This window comes from Electrophorus electricus, chromosome 1 (assembly GCF_041902795.1).
Source record: "Electrophorus electricus isolate QZ-2024a chromosome 1, ASM4190279v1, whole genome shotgun sequence".
NCBI lineage: Eukaryota > Metazoa > Chordata > Actinopteri > Gymnotiformes > Gymnotidae > Electrophorus > Electrophorus electricus.
The window spans coordinates 5,313,450-5,338,899 of NC_137497.1; the positions used below are offsets into that span (position 1 = coordinate 5,313,450).

The 25,450-nt window shown below is 40.6% G+C and overlaps 2 protein-coding genes across 2 annotated transcripts; both read left to right on the forward strand.

Annotated features, from left to right (window-relative positions):
- Positions 1-2,760: 2,760 nt before the first annotated feature.
- Positions 2,761-16,584, forward strand: LOC113591578 (major histocompatibility complex class I-related protein 1-like). Its single transcript, XM_035526245.2, is given in 7 exon segments — positions 2,761-4,061; positions 4,516-4,776; positions 6,058-6,333; positions 14,651-14,893; positions 14,896-14,940; positions 15,027-15,125; positions 15,347-16,584. Coding segments are annotated over 6 exon segments (987 nt in total). The 5' UTR covers positions 2,761-3,994; the 3' UTR covers positions 15,122-15,125; positions 15,347-16,584.
- A 2,631-nt stretch (positions 16,585-19,215) lies between these two features.
- On the forward strand, positions 19,216-24,146 carry LOC145656912 (uncharacterized). The gene is made up of 6 exons (XM_081709831.1): positions 19,216-20,881; positions 21,236-21,574; positions 21,801-21,842; positions 22,494-22,616; positions 22,859-22,890; positions 23,277-24,146. The coding sequence occupies exons 1-6, from the start codon at positions 20,839-20,841 to the stop codon at positions 23,385-23,387; spliced, it is 690 nt and encodes a 229-aa protein (XP_081565957.1). The 5' UTR covers positions 19,216-20,838; the 3' UTR covers positions 23,388-24,146.
- Positions 24,147-25,450: the final 1,304 nt, after the last annotated feature.

Below are 25,450 nucleotides of genomic sequence, written 5' to 3' on the forward strand. Positions count from 1 at the left end.
GGACAGTATAGAAAGACAATCTTAAGGTTAAAAGAAGTCTCCTCTTGGAATGTAGTGGTAAAGGGTTCCAACTGGTGTGTGTGTTGAATATCAGTTTGCATATATTGACTAATGTATGGTTTGGATATAATAGTGGTGAATGCAAACACTAGTGTGTAAAAGAAGATGGGGTGAATACATAATCACTTCTGAAAATGTGTAAAAATGTGGGTTCTTTGTTTGATTGTTAGACATTCTCTGGCGGGTGCCTCAGTAATGCTTGACAATATTAACCTGCAATAAAGAACAGGACCAACTTTTCTATTCTACTAATTTTGAAGTCCGTATCTTTATTTTATATTTGAATGTTTAACTTTAACACTAGCTGATTGGGGTTTTGGAACCACACCCTCCTGAACAAGGAGGAGGATGTTTTAATGATTTTGCACTTTGCTCTGCCTGTCTAACTAGAAAATGAGAGGCCAACATGCCTCTGGTCTGTAGGAGCAGACAAACAGAAGTGAATGTGATGGTCATTCTGGGAGTTTCTGAGGAGCCTGGTCTTCTGCACATATGCACCCAAGAGAAATGTTCTTTTAGGTCTAAACTACCTCAGATTTTTACAATGTAAATCCACAGGCCTAAAGGTTTCTGTGCAGGTTTCCTTACATCAGTTACACTCAGTAACCTTAAAAATAGCCCCAAATTTGTTCTTTCCACTAACCCTAACCCTACACCAGTTCCACCCACTAATCATAACCCTACACCAGTTCCACTCAGTAACCCTAACCCTACACCAGTTCCGCTCACTAACCCTAACCCTACATCAGTCTTTCTTAGCCTGTATACTCAGAACACCTGTGAGTTTACTGTAAATTAAGCCAGGGGTTGTCAATCTTTTTGAACCAACCTACCCCTTTTGTTTGTCTAGCTAGAACCTCATTGAGACACAATAGTAAAATATTCCTGCTCTAGAAGAAGAAATTCTAGCACCATCTTGTGGGAGAATAATGAATTACTTACCAACAGTTTAATTGCTGTTTAAATATTTTCAGTTTCAAAGTTTCAAGTTTCAAAGTTTCAAAGTTTATTTCAAAGTTTCAAAGTTTATTTCAAAGTTTCAAAGTTTATTTCAAAGTTTCAAAGTTTTCAAAGTTTATTTGTCACATACATAGTCATACATGGTATAACTCGCAGTGAAATACTTTTGTAGCTGCTCCATCCAGGAACTACAGTATATGCATAATATGTATATATACACAATGTACAAAGTACAATTTCCAGCTTTTTTTACAATTTACAGTTATTACAGTCTTTTTATGATGTCATTTTTGACATCATACACAGTACATGGAGTGGTCCCCACAGTTCATTAGCTGCCCTGATACGGGGCTTGAATGGCCTGCGGGAAGAAGCTCCTCTTCAGTCTCTCTGTGTTGGTCTTCAAGGAGCGAAAGCGCTTACCTGGCCTCAGCACAGAGAAGAGCCTATTGTTGGGATGGGTGGGGTCCTTCACAATCCTCCTGGCCTTGGTCTGTTGAACGCACCACCCTCTGGAGTGCTTGTCTGTCCTGCTTGGTATTGTTCCCAAACCAGGCTGTGATGTTCCCCATGAGGATGCTCTCGATAGTGCAGGTGTAGAAGTTCCGCAGTACTTTGGAGGGCAGTCTGAAGTCTCTTAGGCGTCTGAGGTGGTAAAGACACTGACGAGCATTCTTTGCCAGGGAGTTGGTGTGGCGGGACCAGGACAGGTCCTGAGAGATGTGAACTCCAAGGTACCTGAAACTGTCTACTCTCTCCACTGTGGTTCCGTTGAGCCGCACAGATTGGTAGTGCCAATCCTGCTTCTTGCTGCAGTCCACAATCAGCTCCTTTGTCTTGCTGACATTTAGGAGGAGATTATTTTCCTGGCACCAGTTCTCCAGGAGTTTAATCTTCTCCAGGTAGAACCTCTCCTCATTGTCCGAGATCAGGCCCATGACAATGGTATCATCAGCGAACTCGACAATGATGGTAGAGCTGGAAGTGTCCACGCAGTCGTAGGTGTACAGTGAGTAGATCAGAGAGCTTAGGACACAACCCTGAGGAGCTCCAGTGCTGAGGGTAAAGGTGGATGAGACACAGTTGCCCACCCATACTGATTATGGTTTGTCTGTTAGGAAGTTGTAGATCCAGTCACACAGGGATGGTTGCAGTCCTAGATCCTCCAACTTAGTAGTGATTAGGGAGGGGATGTTAGTGTTAAATGCTGAACTGTAGTCGACAAACAGCATTTTAACATAATTACCCTCCCTTTGTCCAGGTGGGTCAGTGTGGTGTGAAGCAGATGTGCAATTGCATCATCAGTGGAGCGGTTGTGGCGGTATGCAAACTGCAGTGGGTTCATGGAGGCTGGCAGTGAAGAGGTGATGAAGTCTCTGACCAGCTTTTCAAAGCACTTAATCACGACCGATGTGAGGGCAACAGGGCGGTAGTCGTTGAGGCTGGAAGGTCGAGGTTTCTTCAGGACAAGGACGATGGTGGATCGTTCGAAGCCAGATTGGACGATACCGAGCATCAGGGAGAGGTTGAAGATGTCGGTGAATACTGGGGCTAGCTGGTCTGCGCAGGCTTTGAGGACTCTACTGCAGATGCCATCTGGTCTTCAATCATTTGAACACTCTCCTCTCGTCACTCTCCGTGATGATGAGAGAGCGCTGGCCTGTGGTGGGCTCTGCGCATGCGCCGTTGGCTGCGCTGATAGCACCGTTTGCATTGTTTTCATTTTCATGTGAGTTCTGAGTTTTTAATCTCAAAATTTCATCATCTTGGACTCCCTGGTTACAGTGTATAAAGATTCAACCAATTTCCCAAATTATGTTCTAGGCTCTAACCCTGTGCAACACTATGATTTGTTCAGTTATGTACACAGTACAGCTTCTAGGATCTGAAACTACACTAAAAAAACTGATGCTGTCACTCCTGCTCTTCAGAGTCTTCACTGGTTAACTCTACATACCATGTTCACTAAGGTGTTCTTTATTATATAAAGAGCTCTTCACTGGTTAGCTCTACATACCGTGTTGACTAATGTGTTCTTTATCACATACAGGGCTCTTCACTGGTTACCTCTTACACACCATGTTCAGTAAGGTGTTCTTTATTACATACAGAGCTCTTCACTGGTTACCTCTACAAACTGTGTTCAGTAAGGTGTTCATTAATACATCCAGGGCTCTTCACTGGTTACCTCTACACACTGTGTTCAGTAAGGTGTTCTTTATTACATACAGGGATCATCATGGTCTGGCTCCTGATTACCTAACTGAGCTCCTCTGTTCCTACGACCCGTCTAGTACATCATGATCTGTTCATTTAGGCCTCTGTCATGTCCCAAGGAGTGAATGAACGTCTATAGAAGGTCAATCATTTAGTGTTGTAGCTCCTACATGTACAGGTCTTTGTGTCTTCACTGAAATCTCTGTTAAAGGCACATTTGTTTTCATAGTGATATCACTAATTCTCTTGTGACTGAAGATAATACCCACATATGATTTTAATGTTTTAACCTAATAATTGTGTACTTCATGTTTAGTGTTTCTCTGTCCCATGATTGTAAAGTGTCCTTGAGCATGGAAAAGATGCTATATAATAAATAAAGTGATGATGATGATGAAACAGCACTAATGTGCTGACATGCCTCTTGTTTACTGAGACTCAGAGTCATGTCATATTACTGCTGTTTACTGAGACACAAATAAGTCTCGTATATATTGAATCAGGCTACCTACAGTAAAACCACTTCTCCTTCCAAGACAGTAGAGGGCGCTAACTCACCTTTTGTTGTCGCCTCTATTCTCTATGAACTGACAAAAAAAAAAAGTGAAAGTAGCGCTGTTAGCTGCAGCAGCTCTTATAAGCGGTTTTTCTCTACGTCGAGTAGTTATAGATTAATACAGTCGTCGTGATGGCTTGACTGGCGTTGCTACAATGAATCTACAATATTCGGAAAATATCACAACACATCAATAAGGAGATGACTCACAGCAAAGTTGTAATATTCATAGTTTTTGTTGTAGTGCGTTTCCAGATGGCATCACTAGGTAACTTTACACACCACATTTGGATGAACTTTCTTTCAGCGGGGGATTTCACGGGCTCGTAGGCCGGTCTATGGAGCATTTGAACATACTTTAAGAGAATAAAATAATAAACTTTGTCTGTAGTATTTTAACAATAAGGAATTTCGGACGTTTGCCTCACTATCCTCTCCTCACAAAACTGCCTCCGTTTACTCCGTACTGTTGTTAAGCGCATGCTCGGTAGTGGCCTTTTCATCTAATGATCCCTGATCAGATGATCAGGGAGCATTTATTTAAACTCTGGCGCATGTCGCCAGTGAGAGGACACTGAATGCAGAAGTGGGCTTCAGAAATCTAGTTAGTAAATGGCAGCATTTTGCTGGTATTTTATATCATTGTTGTTGGATTGGATATATAACTGAATGCAGCCCTTCAGTATAACAGCTGTTATAATGCATCTTGTTTGTTCTGACAGTCTCTCACTCTCTTAAGCACATCTCCATTGGAGTCACACCAGGGATCAGTTTCCCTGAGTACACGCTTGTGGGTTTGATGGATGGAGAGCCGTTTGTGTACTATGACAGTAACATCAGACAGATGGTTCCTAAGGCAGAGTGGATAGAGGAGAACGAGGGTACAGACTACTGGAGCAGAGAGACCCAGATTCAGAGGGATTTTCAGGAGATCTTCAGGACCAGTGCGGCTGTTCTAATGCGCCGCTATAACCAGACTACAGGTGAGAGTAATGCATACCACTGAATCTGAAACTCATTTTGTGAAAGCACGGTTATTTTGATGATCATTATTAGTAATTTTTAAAAATGGGCTTCATAAGAAGTCATCTTTGTTATGCAAAGGTAAGATCTTTAGCTTTCACCAGAACCTTTAAATTCAAACAGTCTGTCTGAACAAGGTCCTGCTGATTACTTTAAAGAGCTGTTCAGAAACAGTGTGAAGGCTTAGGGAAACATCTGATACAGAACGATAAAAGAGAAAGCAGTAACAGGAACAAATGTAGCCGAATCAGAACACAATGAGCATTCTAATAAACAGCAGGACTGTAACACACTAACATAATGGTTACAATTAGCAATAAATGATGTATTAGCTTTATTTTGACTGGTTTCAGAAAATCTTCAAAACAGTAGGTTGTAGCAGCTCAAACTAGTCCCCAAAAAATAAACTAACTCCAGAAGTTTACGTAAATGAGGACAACACTTTTATTCATGTAGCACCACTGTGAATGAGCTAAACAACCATTATTTTAAGATATTTTGAAACATTTTATTTTCTATTCTTTACATTAACTAAATTCTTGGAATAAATGACAATAATATAAGAGATTTGAGTGTTTGCATCATGAGCATCCTGAGATCTGTGGTGCATGTCATGTGTAAGTCATATATAATTTTATATAGTCATGTACATTTATCTGAATTCTTTTTTGTTGTTGCTGGGAGATGCATTATTTCATATTTGCTCATCATTATTTCTACACTATACAGACTGGTTTTACACAGGGAGGTGGGATAATGGTACAGTGTGGTTATTACCAGAGCACCGCCTGAATCCATCATGTCGGTTCCTTTTTATGGATTGCAGATTTGTGCATAAGACAAGGGGACACTAGATGTGTTTGCACAAACACCAGTGACCTGGGAGCTGGCGGAGTCTAATTTTGTGTAGACACACACACACACACACACACACACACACACACACACACACACACACACACATGCAGTTTTGCAAACTGCAGTAGTTCACTCACTTTAAGCATTCCCTTTGACTTTATTCTCGCAGTTGTAATAAACCTTTCAAATGTAGTACAATACACTGAAAATCCCCAAAGATTCATCCCCATTTCCTGACTGTAACAAGGGGACAGACTACTCTGTACAGGCAGTTTGTAATTTTTAGATGAGTAGTTAGAAACAAGGAGCTGGTGGAGACAATGTACTAAAGTGGACACCCATAGAGGTATACAGAGAATTGGTAAACTATGTGTTTTAAACAGGAGTCCACACATTCCAGTCCGTGATTGGCTGTGAATTGGATGATGATGGCACCAAACGAGGCTATCTACGGCATGGCTATGATGGAGAAGACTTCATCAGTCTGGATCTGAATACCATCACCTGGACCGCAGCCAATGCTAAAGCCATTATTACCAAGCAGAAGTGGGAGGTAACACCACTACTGGCAAATTTCTGGAAGAGGTACCTGGACATCACCTGTATCGAGTGGATAAAGAAGTACATAGGATATGGCAGAGCCACCCTGGAGAGAAAAGGTAGAGTGTGTGTGTGTCTGTGTGTGTGTCTGTGTGTGTGTCTGTGTGTGTGTCTGTGTGTGTGTAAGCTAATGGTAAGTGGGATGAGTTGAGAACAGAACAGAGGCACAAAATGTCTAGATGAGGCAGTGTATCGTGGTTTAAAGTGAACAGGAGAATACACCAAAAAAAGAAACTGTTGAACAATGAAGCAGAAACAGAAGCAGCTTTTGGCTAAAGTTGCTCTTGTGCGTGCAGTGTTTTGTTCTGATAAAACAGCCTAAAAGAAAAAGACAAGAACTGTGGCCTCCCTGGAGTCTCCTCCATGTCTCATGTCTCATCTACCCTCCCTGGAGTCTTCTCCATGTCTCATCTACCCACCAGAGATGTTCCTGTACCTGATTTGTTGCTTCGTGTTTGGTCCTGGAGAGAACTCACCTATTCACCTATTGGATGTTGACAGTGTCCACATCACTATTTGCATGAGCCAAGACTAAAAATGATATTAAACAGTTCCAGTGCATTGCTGAATAGCTCTGGACTCTGCAGACTCTGTGGATTTCTGTTTTGTCGTCTTATTACTTATCTTTTTGCTGGACAAGGAAAAGGTGCTTCAACCCCCCACTTCCTAGTCTTCTGCCCACAAATGTTCAATTGCTGGAGAACAAAATTAAGGAACTGATTGCTTGGATCAAGTTCCAGCACAAAATCGATAGCTGCTGCATAATAGTGCTCATAGAGATGTGGCTGTCAGTGGTGATACCAGATGAAGACATCACTCCTGCTGGCTTCTCCATCTACCGTCAAGATAAAACAATGGTCTTCGGTAAGACCAAAGGCGGCTGGGGTATGTGTTACAGTGAACTCTTGTTGGGCACTGAAGTAGTGATTTTAGCCTGCAACTTTTCCCTGAACATCAAACTCCTAACAGTCAAGGTTAGACTTTTATTCTGCCAAGAGAATTCAGCTCAGTCATCTTCACTATGGTCTGCATTCCACTACAGGCAGATAAACCACGTGCACTAATTGTTTTGTAGGCGACCATCAAGCGACTTGAGGACACCCACCCAGAGGCTCTTTTTATTGTGGTTGAGGATGTTTTTTTTTCACAGGGCAAACCTGAAAAGGGTTCTGCCAAAATACTACCAGCACATTCAAATTCCCACTAGAGGAGAGCAAACGCTTGATCACTGCTACACTGCAGTCAAGGACAGCTATAAACCCCTCCCCACAGAAAATCTGATCCCACCTCCATTTTTCTCCTGCCCACAGAAAGACATCTGAATGGAGTGAGGAGGCCGTCTTCACACTTCAAGACTGCTGTGAAACCTCAGACTGATATTTCATGATGCAGCTGGCACCGAGATCAGTGAAAACACGGACTCTGTCACTGGCCACTTCAGTAAATGCACTGATGACATTGTCCCTAAAATCAATGTCACATCCTTTCCCAATCAGAAACATTGGATCAATGCTGAGGATTCAGGCCAAACTAAGAGCCAGAGCCGCTGCCTACAAGTCTGGTGATGGCCTACAGGAAGGCCAGGTATGACTTTCAAAGGAACATCATTTCAAAAGGGACTACAGAGACGAAGTGAAGGCCAACTATCTTGACTCCAATCTCAGACATATGTGGAATGGACTTTGCACAATCACTGACTACAAAGGAAGTTGGAATTGTGACAGGAGGGTGTCTTCCTCACTTGCAGAGGAGCTAAATACTCATGATTAATTTGAGGCAAACACCCCTCCTCCTGCAAAACTCCCAGTAGATGAGGAGAGCTGCACTATAACCATTCATGTTTCTGAGGTGGTCAAATCCTTTATTAAGGCAGCTAACCCTAAGACTCTCAGCGATCCCCACATGCTTTAAGAGAGCCACTATTGTTCCAGTAACCAAAAAAAACACCTGACACCTGCCTAAATGATTACCGTCCTGTTGCACTGACCTCAACAGCCATGAAGTGCTTTGAACAGCTGGTCAAAGCTCACATCTGTTTCACACTTCCAGACACCTTGGACTCCCACCAATTTGTATATGGCTCAGACAGATCTCCAGATGACACTATTGCACTGACAATACATACTGCAATTACTCACCTGGACAGGAAAAGCACATATAGGAAAATGCTGTTCATATACTACAGCTCAGCATTCAAGACAATCATCCCCACTAAACTCATCCCAAAACTGAGAGACTTGGGTCTGAATGCCCATCTCCGCAATTGGATACTGGACTTCCTGTCAAGCAGACCCCAGGTGGTGAAAGTAGGAAACTGCTCTTCTTCCACACTGACTCTGAGCACAGGGTCTCCCCAGGGTTGTGTACTCCCTGTTTACACATGACTGTATAGCAAAGCACACATGAAACATCTTCAGGTTTGCTGAGGACATGACCATCCTAGGCCTGATCACAGATAGAGACGAATCAGCCTACAGAGACAAGGTCAGTGCTACGACAACATCTCAATGCCGGTAAAATGAAGGAGATGATCATGGACTACAGGAAGCTGTGGAAGGAAGTCACTCTCCCTCCTATCAATGGAGCCAAAGTGGTGTGTATATATAGTTTATATTTTCCTTTAATTCAAAAGACAAATTTGAGTCGACTTCCCCTCACAGAAGTCCTGTGGGGGGATGACCCCCCTCCCTGTGGGTCTTTCCCTCTTTCACACCTTGTACCAGACTGAGTAGGGGGTTGAGCCTTCCAGGTATATGTTGGGGACAGGACATGCCTTGGTTCATGGATATTCAATAACCTTTCTTTTCATCATGGAGGAAAAAATAAATAAATTCCTGATGCACTATGACTCAATTAAACAAACAAAATCATACAATTACTAACAATTTACAAGATGGCGCCGGTGAGGTCGGCTGCAGTTACGACTGCTCCGGCCACACCTGGCACTTTTTGCTAGCTTCTTCACTGTTTTCGCCCTTCCCGCTACCCCTGATTTCTCCGCAGCCCTTCTCTCTACACCATGACGCGTATCTCATACAGCAGAGATGCTCTTATTTCTCTTAATCTACATAGCACTCACCTCAAGCCGTCTCTAACCCCCGGACCCAAGATGGCTGATGGAGATCCTGAGGGAGAACAAAGGACGCGACGTGAGGAAAAGGCCTTGAGGGAAGTGAGCCGGAGTCAGGAACAGGCTGAGGGCTCGGGCTTCCATACCTAGCATTCTGCTAGCCAATGTCCAGTCTCTAGACAACAAGCTCGACGACCTCCGGGCCAGGATAAAGTTGCAGAGGGACATTCGGGACTGCAACCTCCTCTGTTTCACCAAGTGGTGGCTGAACCCAGCGGTACCAAACCACACCATCCAGCCCGCCGAGTTCTTCTCGGTTCACCATGTGGACAGGACGGCAGATTCGGGAAAGTCGAGAGGAGGTGGAGTGTATGTGATGGTAAACAACAACTGGAGCAACAATGCCAATGTTTTTACTCCCGCCCGCTCCTGCTCACCCAACCTGGAGCTGCTCGCTCTCAACTTTCGTCCTATCTACCTTTCTCGGAAGTTCATTTCAACACCGTGTACATCCCACCTCAGGCCAACATGGACACTGCACTTTGTGAACTTCATGAGGCTCACAGTTTCACACAGTTTCAGGCACAATACCGGGATGCTGCACTTATCGTGGTTGGGGATTTCAACAGCGCTAACCTCAAGCGTGCAGTGCCCAACCTTTACCAGCACGTAACCTTCCCCACCAGGGGAAATAGGACAGTCAACCACTGCTACACCCCTTACAAGGACAGCTACAAGGCACTAGCTCATCCACCGTTTGGTAAGTCGGACCACGCCGCCATCTTCCTCCTACCAAAATATAAACAAAGGCTGAAACGGGAAGCTCCGGTTCAGAGAGAGGTAGCACGCTGGACAGACCAATTGGTGGCCGCTCTGTAGGATGCTCTGGATGACGCAGACTGGGACATGTTCCGGCGCAGCACTGATGATGTCAGCGAGTTTACGGAGGCAGTAGTGGGGTTTATTGGGAAACTGGTGGACGACAAAATTCCAAGAACCACCATCAAGACGTTTCCCAACCAGAAGCCCTGGGTGGACAAAACCATCCGCGAGGCTTTGAACTCTCGTACTGCTGCCTACAACATGGGGATCATCAGCGGGAACATGGACGAGTACAAGTCTGCGGCATACGGAGTGTGCAGGGCGGTGAGGGATGCGAAGCGGCGCTACGGGGGGAAACTGGTTCCAGCAGAGTGGCTCTAGATCCCTGTGGCAGGGACTAGAGACGATCACAGACTACAGGAGCACACCCTCCGGACTGATAAGTGCGGATGAGTCTCTGGCGAACGAGCTGAACACATTCTACTAGCGCTAATGCTAGCAGCGCTAATGCTAGCAGCGCTAATGCTAACAGCGCTAGTGCTAATGGTACTATCGGCGCAGCCAACGGCGCATGCGCAGAGCCCACCATAGAGCAGCGCCGTCTCATCCTCACGGAGAGTGACGTGAGGAGAGTGTTTAAAAGGGTGAATACCAGGAAGGCAGCAGGACCAGACGGTATCTGCGGGAGAGTCCTCAAAGTCTGCGCAGACCAGCTAGCACTGGTATTCACCGACATCTTCGATCTCTCCCTAACGCTCGGTATCGTCCCGTCCAGCTTCAAGCGATCCACCATCGTCCCTGTCCCGAAGAAACCTCGACCCTCTGGCCTCAATGACTACCGCCCTGTTGCCCTCACATCAGTCGTGATGAAGTGCTTTGAAAAGTTAGTCAGAGATTTCATCACATCTTCACTGCCAGCCTCCATGGACCCACTGCAGTTTGCATACCGCCACAACCGCTCCACTGATGATGCAATTGCACATCTGCTCCACACCACACTGACCCACCTGGACAAAGGGAGGGTAATTATGTTAAAATGCTGTTTGTCGACTACAGTTCAGCATTTAACACTAACATCCCCTCCCTACTCATTACTAAGTTGGAGGATGTAGGACTGCATACATCCCTGTGTGACTGGATCTCCAACTTCCTAACAGACAGACCACAATTAGTACGGGTGGGCAACTGTGCCTCATCCACCCTCATCCTCAGCACTGGAGCTCCTCAGAGTTGTGTCCTAAGCCCCCTGCTCTACTCACTGTACACCTACGACTGCACAGCCACTTCCAGCTCCACCATCACTGTCAAGTTTGCTGATGACACCATCGTCATGGGACTGATCTCGGACAACAATGAGAGGGCCTACCTGGAGGAGATTAAACACCTGGAAAACTGGTGCCAGGAAAATAATCTCCTCCTAAACGTCAGTAAGACAAAGGAGCTGATCGTGGATTGCAGAAAGAAGCAGGAGTGGCACTACCGACCTGTGAGGATCAGTGGACCCACGGTGGAGAGTAGATAGTTTCAGGTACCTCGGTGTTCACATCTCGCAGGACCTGTCCTGGTCCCGCCATACCAACTCCCTGGCAAAGAAGGCTCGTCAGCGTCTTTACCACCTCAGACGCCTAAGAGACTTCAGACTGCCCTCCAAGGTACTGCGGAACTTCTACACCTGCACTATCGAAAGCATCCTCACGGGGAACATCACAGTCTGGTTTGGGAACAGCACCAAGCAAGACAGACGAGCACTCCAAAGGGTGGTGCGTTCAGCAGAGCGCATCAGTCATACGGAACTTCGTGACCTGCAGACCATCTATTACAAACAGTGCCAGACCAAGGCCAGGAGGATTGTGAAGGACCCCACCCATCCCATCAATAGGCTCTTCTCTCTGTTGAGGTTAGAGAAGCGCTTTTGCTCCCTGAAGACCAAGACAGAGAGACTGAAGAGGAGCTTCTTCCCACAGGCCATTCGGGCCCTGAATCAGGGAAACTGATAAACTGTGGGGACCACCACCACCATGTAACATGTAAGTGTAAATATGTTCAATTGTAAGATGGAACTGTACATTGTGTGTGTATGTATATATATATATATATATATATATATATATATATATATATATATATATATATATATATATATATTAGGGGTGGGACTCGATTAAAAAAATTAATCTAATTAATTAGAAGCTTTGTAATTAATTAATCGAATTAATTAATCTTCACAATAACCTGTTTTACTTCCCTTTGCTCATCATACAGCTGCTGGATTTTTTTCGACATTGTCTTTCTGGACGGCAGTTCGTAACTTGCATCAGCTGACGCAATTTGCAGCGTCTCTTGTAACCCTTTATCTTCGACCACAGAGAGCGGTCTACAGTCCACAGCAATCCCCTCGCCAGTGAATTGGTCATTTTGTTTCTGAATGTGAACCCCGACATGTGGTCGAGTGTTGACTGGCGACACTGTTTGCTCGTACTAGGAATACTATCACATTTAGCAGCTAAGTTAACATTTTTGACCTGCGCGCTAGCCCCAACATTATTTGCGTTGAGGTGGTAATGAAGGGTGGAAGTGCTCCTGTGATCAGCAAACTCCTTCGTGCATAAAGTGCAAATAACAACATTTTTGTTTGTACTTCCATCTGGAAGTTTCTTGTATTTAAATTTCCCATCCACCAGCGTAGCCTTTTCCGTCATCTCCATCATGCTCATCACACTGTGCGTCAATATAATCTGTATGCCTGGAACGCGTGCACTGAGAAACGTTCCACGGTGCAAAAGTGTGATTAAAATGCGTTAAATTTTTTATTGCGTTATTTTCCCTGTAATTAATTAATCGAAATTAACGCGTTAAAGTCCCGCCCCTAATATATATAATATATATAAACATAATATACATAATATACATATATTGTACATACATTGTTAATATATTTTGTATATATATAGATATATATTTCTCTATGCACCCCTGATTTTTTCCTCAGTTTGGACAGAGCACTCTCAAACCATTTCACTGTGAGTTGACTATGTATGTGACAAATAAACCAAACTTGAACTTGCATTTCTAGCTCAAGAACTTGAATAAATTAAAATTAGTGAATGAAGCATCAAACCCTAAAATGGATGAAGTAATTGGATAATCGACCTAATTAATTTCTACTTTCTAGAAGTTGAATACTACTGACTTTAATATATTTTGTCTAACTAGCTCATATAAGATTTCTTATAAACACAATTAGGAGTGGTTAACAATTTGTTGACAACATGAGGTAAACAACATACAACTGAACTGATTAGGATGAATAATGCAATTTCATAAGGAACAAGTAATGAAAAAAGCAATGAGATAATGGAGTAATGAACACTTTTCAAATAATTTAAGAAAACGGCACAATTTGAAGATTATCTTAAAATAGCCATACGTTACGGGCTGATTACTGTTTAACATCATAGTAGGTTAAATAGCAAGTTGTTACTTTGTGAACCTGTGGGATGAGAATAGTTTGTTATCCTGTTAAGGGTTTGAGTCTGATGGGATTTATGGTCACAATTCCTTGAAGTATAACCAGGCTGTTAAGAGCTTCCTGCATTCTAGTCTGTGGGTTTTATGACACCTAAGAAGGGGGAAGGGTCAAAAAGCCTAGTGAGCGAGGTAAGAGATCAGCTCGGATATCAGCGTTTTGGGTTTGTTGCGCAGCATCAAGGTGCCAGAGGGGTCCTGGTTTCTGTCCGTGGCCCCTGGGTGAGAGAAAGCCCAACCTGACCTGCTCAAAATTTAATCAGGAGAATAATTTGAAGTCCTTCTTCACTACACACTATTTTCCTTCATTCTTTCTTTTTTGTGGTAACTTGATTTTTCTCCATGTTGATCATCATGTACCATCATTTATACAGTATATATAAGAGTTCATCATAACTTCTCTATATTCATATACCTATAATGTATGAATAATCAGAAAAGTAGAGCAATAACAGACTGTATCCTGATAGTTAGAATTTTCTACAAGAAAAATTATTTTCCTGTAAATAGATTCATCCTTTACACTCATTTGTACAGCAGATCTGTCTGCTGAACATACTTCATATTTATTTTTATGTATGTGAAATGTCAACTAAGGTTTGTAGTATCTTCGGGCAGTTGATGTCTTTCTTTAGATACTGTACATCCTGCAATGTCTGAACATCTTGAACCTGCTAAATGATTTACATACTTTCCACTCATATTCTTTGCCATCTTTATATACTCATGTAAGCCTGAATAAAGCATGTGTGCTTCTCAGCATCTCTGACTCCGTGTCACTTATTCTGAGAATCGTGCCCCTGTGCCCTGAGGAAGGAAAACCAGATATAGGTGAGGCAGACGGTGGGAACAGAAGGGACAGGTTAAGGAAAGTTGGGAATTTTTAATTACATTGTTTGTTTTGATAGATTTTCAGCTCCTTTTTTGTCTCCTACACCACCCATCCCTCCTCCCTGTAGTTCCTCCTGAGGTGATCCTGTTCCAGAAGGACTCCACTTCTCCAGTGGTGTGTCATGCTACAGGTTTCTTCCCCAAAGAAGTGATGATCTCCTGGCAGAAGAATGGAGAGGACCTGCATGAGAACATGGAGCTCAGAGAGACATTACCCAACCAGGATGGAACCTTCCAGAAGAGAAGCATTCTGACAGTCTCACCTGAGGAGCTGGACAAGAATGACTACACCTGTGTAGTTCATCACAGTGGACTGAGTTAGTGCTGAGAGTGGCTGATCACAGAGTCCTGCTTCCAGGTGCAAGAAAACAAATCTCTATTGAAAATGATGTGTGTTAGTGTCTAATGAAGGTCTGACTGCGTTGTGTTCTGTTGTTCGAGAAGGTTCCTCTCTAGTCATCATTGGTGTCTTGGCTGTTCTCCTCATTCTCTCTGGTTTTGGTGCTGGACTTCTCATGTGGAGGAAGATGATGGTATAGCCTGGTGAGTGAGGAAGAACTGTTTGTTTATCCAAATGATTGTTATTTGTTTTACAGCTTTCCAGTCTGTTTCAGATATTCCCAGTGAATGTAAGTGGGGGTTTGTCATCAGGATGACTGTGAACTATTAACTATGTACTAAACAGCAATGATTTAATGGTATTCTCATTCTGGTCATTATCTATCTTGAGTACTGAACTGTTTTGTGGATGTTTCATTTTTTAGGGTCTGATGGACATTCTGCCTCCACCAGCTCCTGAAGGTGTAGCTCTTAACTGGGTTATTGTTATTTATTTGTATTTGTCACCATTTATATGCTATTACCCATTACACTGCAGAAAGCCTCTGGTAGATCCACTCTCATTCTTCTCCTTGTAACTACACATCTTCCACAGTGGGTTCAGTGTAGGTACTGAGTAGTTTATGCCTAAAGCCTGCAGTGTAATGGTTATAGGACCGTCTCAGCTGTGGGAACAGTGAATGGACGCTGGACACATTAATTTACCATGATGTCATTCACTTGGTTCTGATTGGTGGCTATTGGCTTTAATCCCCTGTTGGCTACATAAGCAATGTGGATGGAAATGTATGCTTTGTAATATTCGTTGAGCAAAATGTTCTGAATTATACTTTTGTTGAATTGCTGTATTTTGTTGAAATGTTCATCCTTTTACCAAGTAGTATTCTTAAAGGTTACGGTCAGTGAGTCAGTCTCCATCAGTATTCAGGCATATTGCTTATATGACTGTATATATCTTTTCTTATGTTGGTATCCAGAAATATTTGGATTCCATTTGCTTTTGGTGGCATGAAAAGGTCCTGGTGTGCCAGTAGTGGGCAGTAAGAGCTCTTATATTACTGTTCTCTCTGTTCAAACCACAGTAAATGGGATGGAACACTGCTGTATTACATTAAAGCATGTTGTTACTGAGGAGGTGTGTGTGTGTGTGTGTGTGTGTGTGTGTGTGTGTGTGTGTGTGTGTGTGTGTGTCAATCTGTCCTATCACTATTTGCCAGAATACTGCAGGTGTTTATACATTATCACTGAAATGTTGTGGGATGTAAACATTGATTATTAATAAATTTATAACCTCCCTGTTAGTATTAATTCCATCTCTGTGTGCACCTGCTTGGGTTCATTCTCATGTTCTCATCTCGTGATTTCAGACTGCAAGCTCATGGAAAACCTTACAACTCTTCATCTGCTTATGGAAACTGATAGCTTGACCTGTCTTGGTAATTTAGACTCTACATTAGACATGTTTGACAGCTACTTTCTGTTCATTAGAGATCCAGTAGAGATACAGAAGGGCAGGTTAAATATTTTTATATCTTATTAAAATTGCTGTTTCCTACCCACAATCTCACTGATGGTTTTGGTAATGACAGTTAATCAGAGTAACTGAATGTTGAAACTTGAATTACATTCATGACTGGATTTAAGATGTTGAAACCAACATTTTTTCATTGTAAAAATCATCTAGACAGAAGAACATTTGTGTTAAAACTGGGATTATCTCAGCAAACCCATTCATCTGATCACTTTTCACTTTAAACACCAAACTAAATACTTTCAGACTTCACTTTATGTTCACATATGGTAGAAGCACCACTGTGTGTGTGTGTGTGTGTGTGTGTAAGTGTATCGGTTTGTATGTGTACATCATGGTCTGATTATTTTCCAACCGCAGCTCTGACCCTCTGTTATTTTCACCGACTAGTGTCAAAACCACACTGACATGTTTTGCCACCTCAGTTCAGGTCCCACAGGCAGAGATGTGAACAGTAGCCTGGTTTAATGTTGAATGGTAACAGAAGTTCACTCAAGGACATCTGGTAAACACTATGACATTTATACTGCAAAGTAAAGTATGTTGGACTTGGTAAAATGATCCCAAAGCCCATCACACTCTCATCTGTATTCTCAGAGTTTTTGGGCCTACCTGCTGTGTAGCTGTATCCTGCCACCCTGATGCCCTCACTGACTATGTCTCAGCACTCTGTGCACAACCAGCTGATGATGTCTCTCATCTACATACTTTTAAATCAGGAAACCTACAAATATCTTGGCAACAGAGAGGAGACAGTCTGATTATTCACTTACAAAATGCATCTAATAAGGTGTGTATCTATAAAGTAAGTGTACCTCTAGTGTGTGTGCACCTGGTAATTGTTTCTTTTTAAAAAGTTCTCTGGTAAGTATATGTTGTTGAAACAAATTGTTTTGAACTTTGACATTTAAGGCAGAGAGAAGGAGTAATATAAACAGCAGAATTCATGCCTGAATTTTAAGTATGTGTGCGTGTGTTTGGCATGTGTTTGATGTATGCCTGTTTGTGCATGTGTTTGAAGTATGCATATATGTGCATGCGTGTATTTGAATGTTTTCCAGCCACACAATTGAACTGCAGCAATTGAACTTTTAATGCCCATGTGTCAAAACCACATGAACCAAACACAGTATTTGTAGCCTGTAGTGGTTCTGCCCTGTGGAAAACACCCTCTATATTAACGATATCAGCATCACAACACTATTATTTTGCAATGTAGCTGCTAACAGACTCTGCTTTCACCAGTCATGCTGTTCATGTTGCTCTCCAAACCAACGCATAGTTATTTATTCTTTGGTTAGTTAATTTTCATAGAAGAAAAAGGCCATTTAGACTGCCCACTCACCAGAGAGAGTAAATACAGACTGAAGAGATGAAAGGTTAAGGTTTGGTCACTGCTTGTGTGTCATTTCAGGAGGTCTGTCACGGAAAAACTGTACAGTACAATATCAAAAGCAGAGTGTTCACTAGTCTGACCGCCTCTGGGAAAAAAAAAAACTGTTGTGGAGTCAGACAGTGGTGGCATGGATCTCTTGTACCTTCTGCCAGATGGCAGGAGGGTGGAGAGACTGTGAGAGGGGTGGGAGGAATCATTAACAATGCAGAACGCCAAACGGATACAGAGCTTGTGGTAGGAGGTGGTGATGGTGGGTGGAGACCCCGATAATGTTTTCAGCTGCTCTCACAATCCTCTCTAGGGACTTGCAGTCTGAGACAATTCAGTTCCCATACCAGACTGTGACAGATCTGGTCAGGACAGTCCCCATATAGAAGTTAGTGAGGATAGAAGGAGCTGGAGGATGTGAAGGCAGTGTTTCTTTCTTGGGAAATCCTGTGGGCTCAATGTCTGATAGTAAATCCTCATGTTGATGTCACAGGTTTTTTTGGTGTTCCTTTTGTTCTATCTTCATGCAAACAAAAAAGAACTTCTGTAACCCATTATCATGGAGGAATTTACTAATCTGGGAGTTGTAATTGTGTGATTGTCTCTGATGTGTGCGTGTGTGTTTGTGTGTGTGTGCGTGTGCGTGCGCGTGTGTGTGTGTTTTCACTTCTCTTTCCACACGTAATTATAAAATAACTAAAACAACGTCTTTTCAGGGTTTCATGCTATTAATCAAAATGCAGAAATGCAATGACATGAATGAAATCATATTCTAAATACAAGGTGTGTGTGTGTGTGTGTACGCCTAAGTGTGTTCATATGAGTGGTGTGAGTGTATGTATATGCCTGTGTGTATTCATATGAGTGTATGTAAGTTTGTGTCTTTCCATACATTTGTTCATCACCTGAGTGTGTATGCCAGTATGTGTTCATATGAATGTGAGTGTGTATCTATTTGCCTAAGTGCATACATATGAGTGTGTATGAGTGTACATTCATACAAGTGTGTTTGCATCTGTCTGTGCAGGCATGCCATTGCTGGCTAATTTTTTCCAACCACAAGACTGTCCACCAACATCCTCACTGCAGTACAACCACACAAACCCTGTTTTTACCAAGTTCACTCTCACTCACTCACATGAGATCAATCTCATGATATGACTAAACCATGGCTGGATGATCAGTTACTGTCATAAGGACATAACTTTATCTTTACTCACTGCAGAATAAGCAAACTGATGTTGGCTTCATAAAAAAGTTCAAATAACTACACACACCATTTGCCAACTTCCTTTTTGTATGAATATATTTTTGCAAACTGGGACGAGATGTCTCTTACATTAGAAGAAGTTTAGAACTGGTTTTATTTTGCTGTTCTTGGTTGTTGTGGACAAGTCCAGCTGGATCATCAGAAAAATGACAAAATTATGTTCTGATTTGTTTCAGTTAATGAGAATCATCCTCTAAAAAAGCAAAGGAATGGACAAAAACTGAAGTTGCTTATTAGCTTTGTGTACAAGAAGGTCATTTGCGTGTTCAATTCTTACTTCTTTGTGAGAAACAGGAGGGCTTTTTCTGAACAGTGAAGGTAACACCAGGAGAAAAGAACCATTTTCACTCATTTCATTTTCAAACAGATTACAACACATCTTAAAAATGAGACTAGCTGAAGGCTAGTGGTGTAAATGAGTGTGACATCACTTCCTGTGAGTGAGCTCAGAGGGCGCAGAGGGTCACCTTCCACATTAGTTCCACATTATTGGTGTCCTATTTATAATAGCAAACACACAATGATGTAAAATCATACATGCATACAAATATCTTGTCATTTAAAATATTAAGAGATATCTGGAAATAATTATGTAATAATTAATTATGTAACGTTTGAAGAACATCAGGTATGCGTGTGTGTGTATGTGTCTTCAGTACATTTAACTCACTGCATATTACAAAACATCATGTTTATATGTATGTATACAAACTGTAACAGATGAGACCCCAGAAAACAATAACGATCCATATTCAGCTAAAACTGAATAGCAAAAGGCAGTTCAAAAAGACAAGGTCAAGAGTAATCTAAAATACAGAGCAGGATCAAACACCAGAGAAGACAGACAGAAAACCAGCACCAGTACAAAGGGCTAAGCAGGGATCAGAGATGGAAAAACACGGGTTAGGTTCAGTACACGAGACAACAGAGCAAGAAACAGCTTGGTAACGCTGACTACAGAGCTGACAATACTTCACACAGAGTAGCGTAAGTGGTCGTTTTGGAGACGGATAAAGGAAATCAGGTGAGTAGAATGTAACCATGGAGACAACACTAGAATTCCTGTAAGGCAGACCTCCGGTGGCCTGAAGGGCTAACGCTAACACATTTCCTAAAGTGTGCTCATTGATGCCTGTATAAACATTTTGAGTGAGCACATTCAAGGAAGTAATTCAAGGGAGTAGTGTTCACAAATTCCATGTCCATGGAGCTATAACGTGTTAAGTGTGATGTACCAGTTTATTTCAATAGGCCTCTATACATTCAATTATCACATAATTACAATGTTTCAGGAAACTAAATAAAATACACTAAAACATGTCTATAGTTATCAGAACAAATCAGAACTTAAACAGAAATTAAATTACTAGAATGTAATTAACAGGAGAGTGTAAACTTTCTAATATCAAGATTGTAAAAATTAATTAAAACAATTGCAAAAGGTTGTTTTCCTGTGCAGTGTGTAATTTATAGATATGGTACATACATTTTTCAACCACTGCAATAAGTTTTTATAGTTTTTTTTCCTGTTTTGTTTTTTGTTATACTAATGATTCCTACTATTCAAAACAGAATTGAATTTAGTGCATTATAGATATATAACTGTGTTCATTTTACATCCCGTTCACATATTAGTTTGTCTGTGGTGAAAGCCACACCTCCTCTATATACATCAGCAGACCATAATCTGACACAGATTTCCTAGTTGTCTGGGGTCTGTTAAGATACAACAATGGATTTCACTTCAATTCTGTCTCTGATGCTCTGTGGTGTAGGTAAGTAGTATTAATTCAGGACATTATTAAACTGAAAGAAAAACCATGAACTGTATTATAAGCTTTGCTTAATTGTTTCATACATGGAAGATTTCTAATAATTCTAATTTAAAATTTCGCTTTTCTGTCTGTTATGCTAAAATATTAAACAGTTGGCCAGTCTTACATAAAGTTTAGATTTTAAGTATAATGTCTCGTAGCACTAAGCTCGCTAAGATTATTGTCAGATGCAAACTGCACAAATGATAACGAGTGGTCCAATAATAATCATGTTTCAGCAGTGTTTGATCTGCAGTGTTTGTTTCAGCAGTGTTTGATCTGCAGTGTTTGATCTACTGTCATTGTGGGTTGCAGGTTTGTTCCCAGTGTTGCTGTGCTCTCAAAACACTCAGATGGCAGAACCTGGTGTTGATGTCACTATGTGGTGCCAACACAGCCTGCATGGCTCTGGTTCCATATTCTGGGTCAAACAGACGAGTAACTCTGTACCACAATGTGTTGCATGTAAAAATCACAAATCAAAAAACTGTTACTTCTTTACTCCAAACAATCGAACTGTGATGTCTGTGAATGACAAGAATGCCTCTCTCACCATCACTGCAGTGGATCCCACAGATTCAGGACTGTATTACTGCAGTTTGCTGCTAAATGATAAGATAACCTTTAGCAACACAACATATTTACATGTCAAAGGTAATAATCTAATCTGAGGATATTCCTTTACTAATGCATTGCCTTTAGAGCCAAGAACACTGATATTGTTTTTCAATAACACACTGGTCAAACCATTGCAAATTAACACACTTAATCATGGATTAATGTATATTATACACACACCCCATTATTAAATATTTAATGAACATTTATGCAAGTAGCACTGAAGATTATTATTTATCTTGCAAATATATTTCTGTTTTAGACAGAAATAAAACACCTTCCGAGAGCCCTGACATAGCTAAAGGTTTGCCATTTCTCTTTTCCTAGCTTGCTTGCTTCTCCTGTTCTTGGTTTAGTAGACAGTTGGGTTTACAGTCAATTCTCACATTGCAGGTTGATAAAATATATTTCCCATTGTATATCCTTGGTGTTTTCTGTGTATCAGCTAAATTTCTTAGTAAAACTTGTTGACTACAGGGGTCAAAGCCCAATTCATGCCTCGAGTACTTCGGACCTCAAGTTCAGATCAGCTAGAAACACCGGGCTTCAGGTCTCATGGAAGACATGCATGGAGACTATTCTCTGTCCTGGCTCCCAGATAGTCCCTTGCAGTCTTCAAATGCAGACTGAACACTAATCTATTGGTAGAATACTTAAATTACCATTGATCCTGCACCTATGTTGAGTAACAGAAACTCTAGTACTTATTGTTTGGTATTATGTTTGATATAGATGCTTATTTTGCACTTCCAGGTATCAGTATTGATCCCTGTATTTCAACAGCATTCTAGTTCAACAGTATCTTGGACTGTAACCTACTGTACAGGCTAGGATACATTCCATGAGTGATTGACAAAGCACTTTTGTAAGTCACTCTGGATAAGAGTGTCTGCTAAATGCCAAACATTTAAATGTAATATGACTTGAATGTGAAAATGTTCTCATTTTCTCTAAGATGACAGTTTCTATAGGGGTTTATTCACTCTCACCGTGGCCACTGGTGCAGCGATTGTGATTCTCCTCAGTTCCCTTCTCATCATTGTCTTTGCCAAACAGAAGAACAGAAAAGACACAAAAGGTAAAGTGTCTCCTCCATAATCATCATGTTCTCATCCTGTTGACTTATATATGGACTTTATATATATATATATATTTATAAATTTAGCTTTACCTACTTTTGTTATGGAGAAAGAAAAAAAAAACAGCTGTCATTATATTGCTCTTTAAAATCATATATACTGGTGAAATAATCTATATGATAATTTTTGTATTTTTCATTTTAATAGTAAAATGGATTATAATTGTCATTTATTCCAACAGATGGCAACTCTGATATCCTATGCACAAAAGAGGTAAACGAAGGGAATGTTAATTTTAAAATCACTATGAACGTATATGTAAACATTTGTTAAACTTAGTAAATATAAATGAATGTGCATTAGTTTACATTTCCATTAAACATTTAAAAGGAACATTAAAACCCAAAATTGGATATTTTTGAAGAACTCTACTTTATATTTTCCAGTTTATATATTTGCATTTTTAAAAACAGGCTCTCATTATTTTATTTATTTTATCAGAGGCTAAGAAAAGTAATATGTTTTTATAAAGTAGTGTGAATATTTGAATCTTCCATTCATATAAATGAAAACAAGTGGTCCATTTGATTGTATTATTACAGTAATCTGTGAAATATCAGTTTTATAAGGTTCAGCTTTATTGTTCTGTGTTTCTACAGGATCACGATGCAGATATAGTCAACTATTCTCCAATAAGAAAAGCCACAGAACACACAGACACGCTGAAGTTGTGGAACCACGTTTTGTATTCTTCCATTCAACAGAAGTAAAGTATGTTCCTCGAGCATGAATACATAATCTCTTTGAATGAAGACTTCAAATCTTTTGAAACATGTTTGTAAGCAGTGAAAGATTTTAAATCATCATGAGAATAACAGATCTGTTAATCAACACTGGCATCTCTAGGATTTGGAATCTTATTCATTGTCTGGCTCATTGAAATTCAACAGAATTATAGGTAATAATGACATTTAATAATAATAATAATAATATTTGTCCAAGGAATCCAGTTGTAATCACCACAAATAATACAATTTTGAATCATATCAGTTTTAAAAAAAATAGAAGAACTGCCCAAATATGTGAAATCATAAATTTAATTTAACCATAAAAATGTACTATTTATTTTGCTAAGTAATCTCCATTATCAGGCTAATTCCAGATTTCTAACATTACTGCATTTGAAATACAAAGATTAATATCAGACATGTTATATGCAGATCATGTATATCAACACATATCAACACAAAACCAAATATTTGAGTGAATATTAATGAAAATGTCTGTGCCTCGTGTTGCGTTGTTCACCTGCTGGTCACCAAAAATATTTCTGTGCACACACTCCTCATAACTTTATTGTGACAGACAGGAAGGAAAGGTTTAATGAAAATTACTAAAGATATTTTTCAACAGAAATTGACAGTAAGCACTTTGCAACCATATAAGATAATTAATAATGAAACCTACAGAATTTCTTGAAAGTGAGAAAAAGAGAGAGAGAGAGAGAGAGAGAGAGAGAAAGAGAAAAAGAGAGAGAGAGAGAGAGAGAGAGAGAAAGAGAAAGTAAGAGACATTTTTACCCCTTTTCCCTGTTCCCATGTTTGTATTTAGATGAATAAAAATGAGTGCCAGTATTCTGTGCAATGGTAGAAACCAAATAGTCAACATAGACAATATTGAAGAAGTCCATAACTATACATTATGTTTTCTGTCACATTGTCTCAAGATCTTTGTCATGTGTCATGTGCATTAAAAGGTACATACTTATAAAAAACACAAATTGTTACTTCAATGTGTTGTTTTAATGAATAGTTCTTAATAGAGTACAGATTAAGAACAAAATTAATTGATTAAGGCATATAACACTTTGATAGCAAAGAAAGGGTCCATTTACATGTTTAACTTATTTTCACCATCTTTTTGTGACATCCCCTTCTCACTGTACTCTTCATGTCAGCACTGTGTATGCCATGCGTGTGTGCATGTATCTTGCACCTTACAGTCCAGGAAAATGTTATTTCATCCTGCTGGGTACTGCACACTGGATATGTCTGTGACGACAATAAATATATACTTGATTTAACTTTTATATATGACCTTTATATATACTGAATAAAGAGAATACATACATGTAAAATATATTAAACATCCAGCTAGTCGCTAAGTTTTGCTGGAGTGCTACAGTTGATCTATAGGTCGAAGGTTCTCTACAACTGCTCTGGTTCTTCATCTTAATAAAATCTACAATATAAATTGGATCTGGAGCGTCGCAATCCTAAACGGAATGAGAACACCTTTGGCTCCCTCTGCTGGCCTGTCCTGGACAATGTTATTCTCTGTCTATGTCTACACAGTGGAATATAACGGTGGGCATAATTTTCATCGTGCCTTTCCCAATCAATGAAAATGCAGAGGAGCAGCAGGAATAACTGAATTGGTCAAAATCCACTATTTCTTTATAATTGGTTGAAGGTTTATGGCGGCCGAGTGTAAGAGCATAAAGATGTTCACCAGCTCCACAAAAGGAAAGAGGAGCAGGTGCGAGAGCAGGATGTAGTTTTGTTTTTGTTTTTTTGTTTTTGTTTTTTTGCATACCAGCAAAGGAAATCCGTGAGTACTGCTTGAATGTTTTTAAACTTCTCTCGCAATCGCACTCGGTTTCTGGCAGTAAAATGACACCATTCAAGTAATGTCACAAATGAAACAAGATTTTCCCATTTTTAAAATTATTCTTTAATTAACATATGAATAATTCCCAGAATGTTTTCGATATGGACTGCTATAATCTACTGTACGTACTACAAAAAGTACTGTCTATAATCATACAGAATTC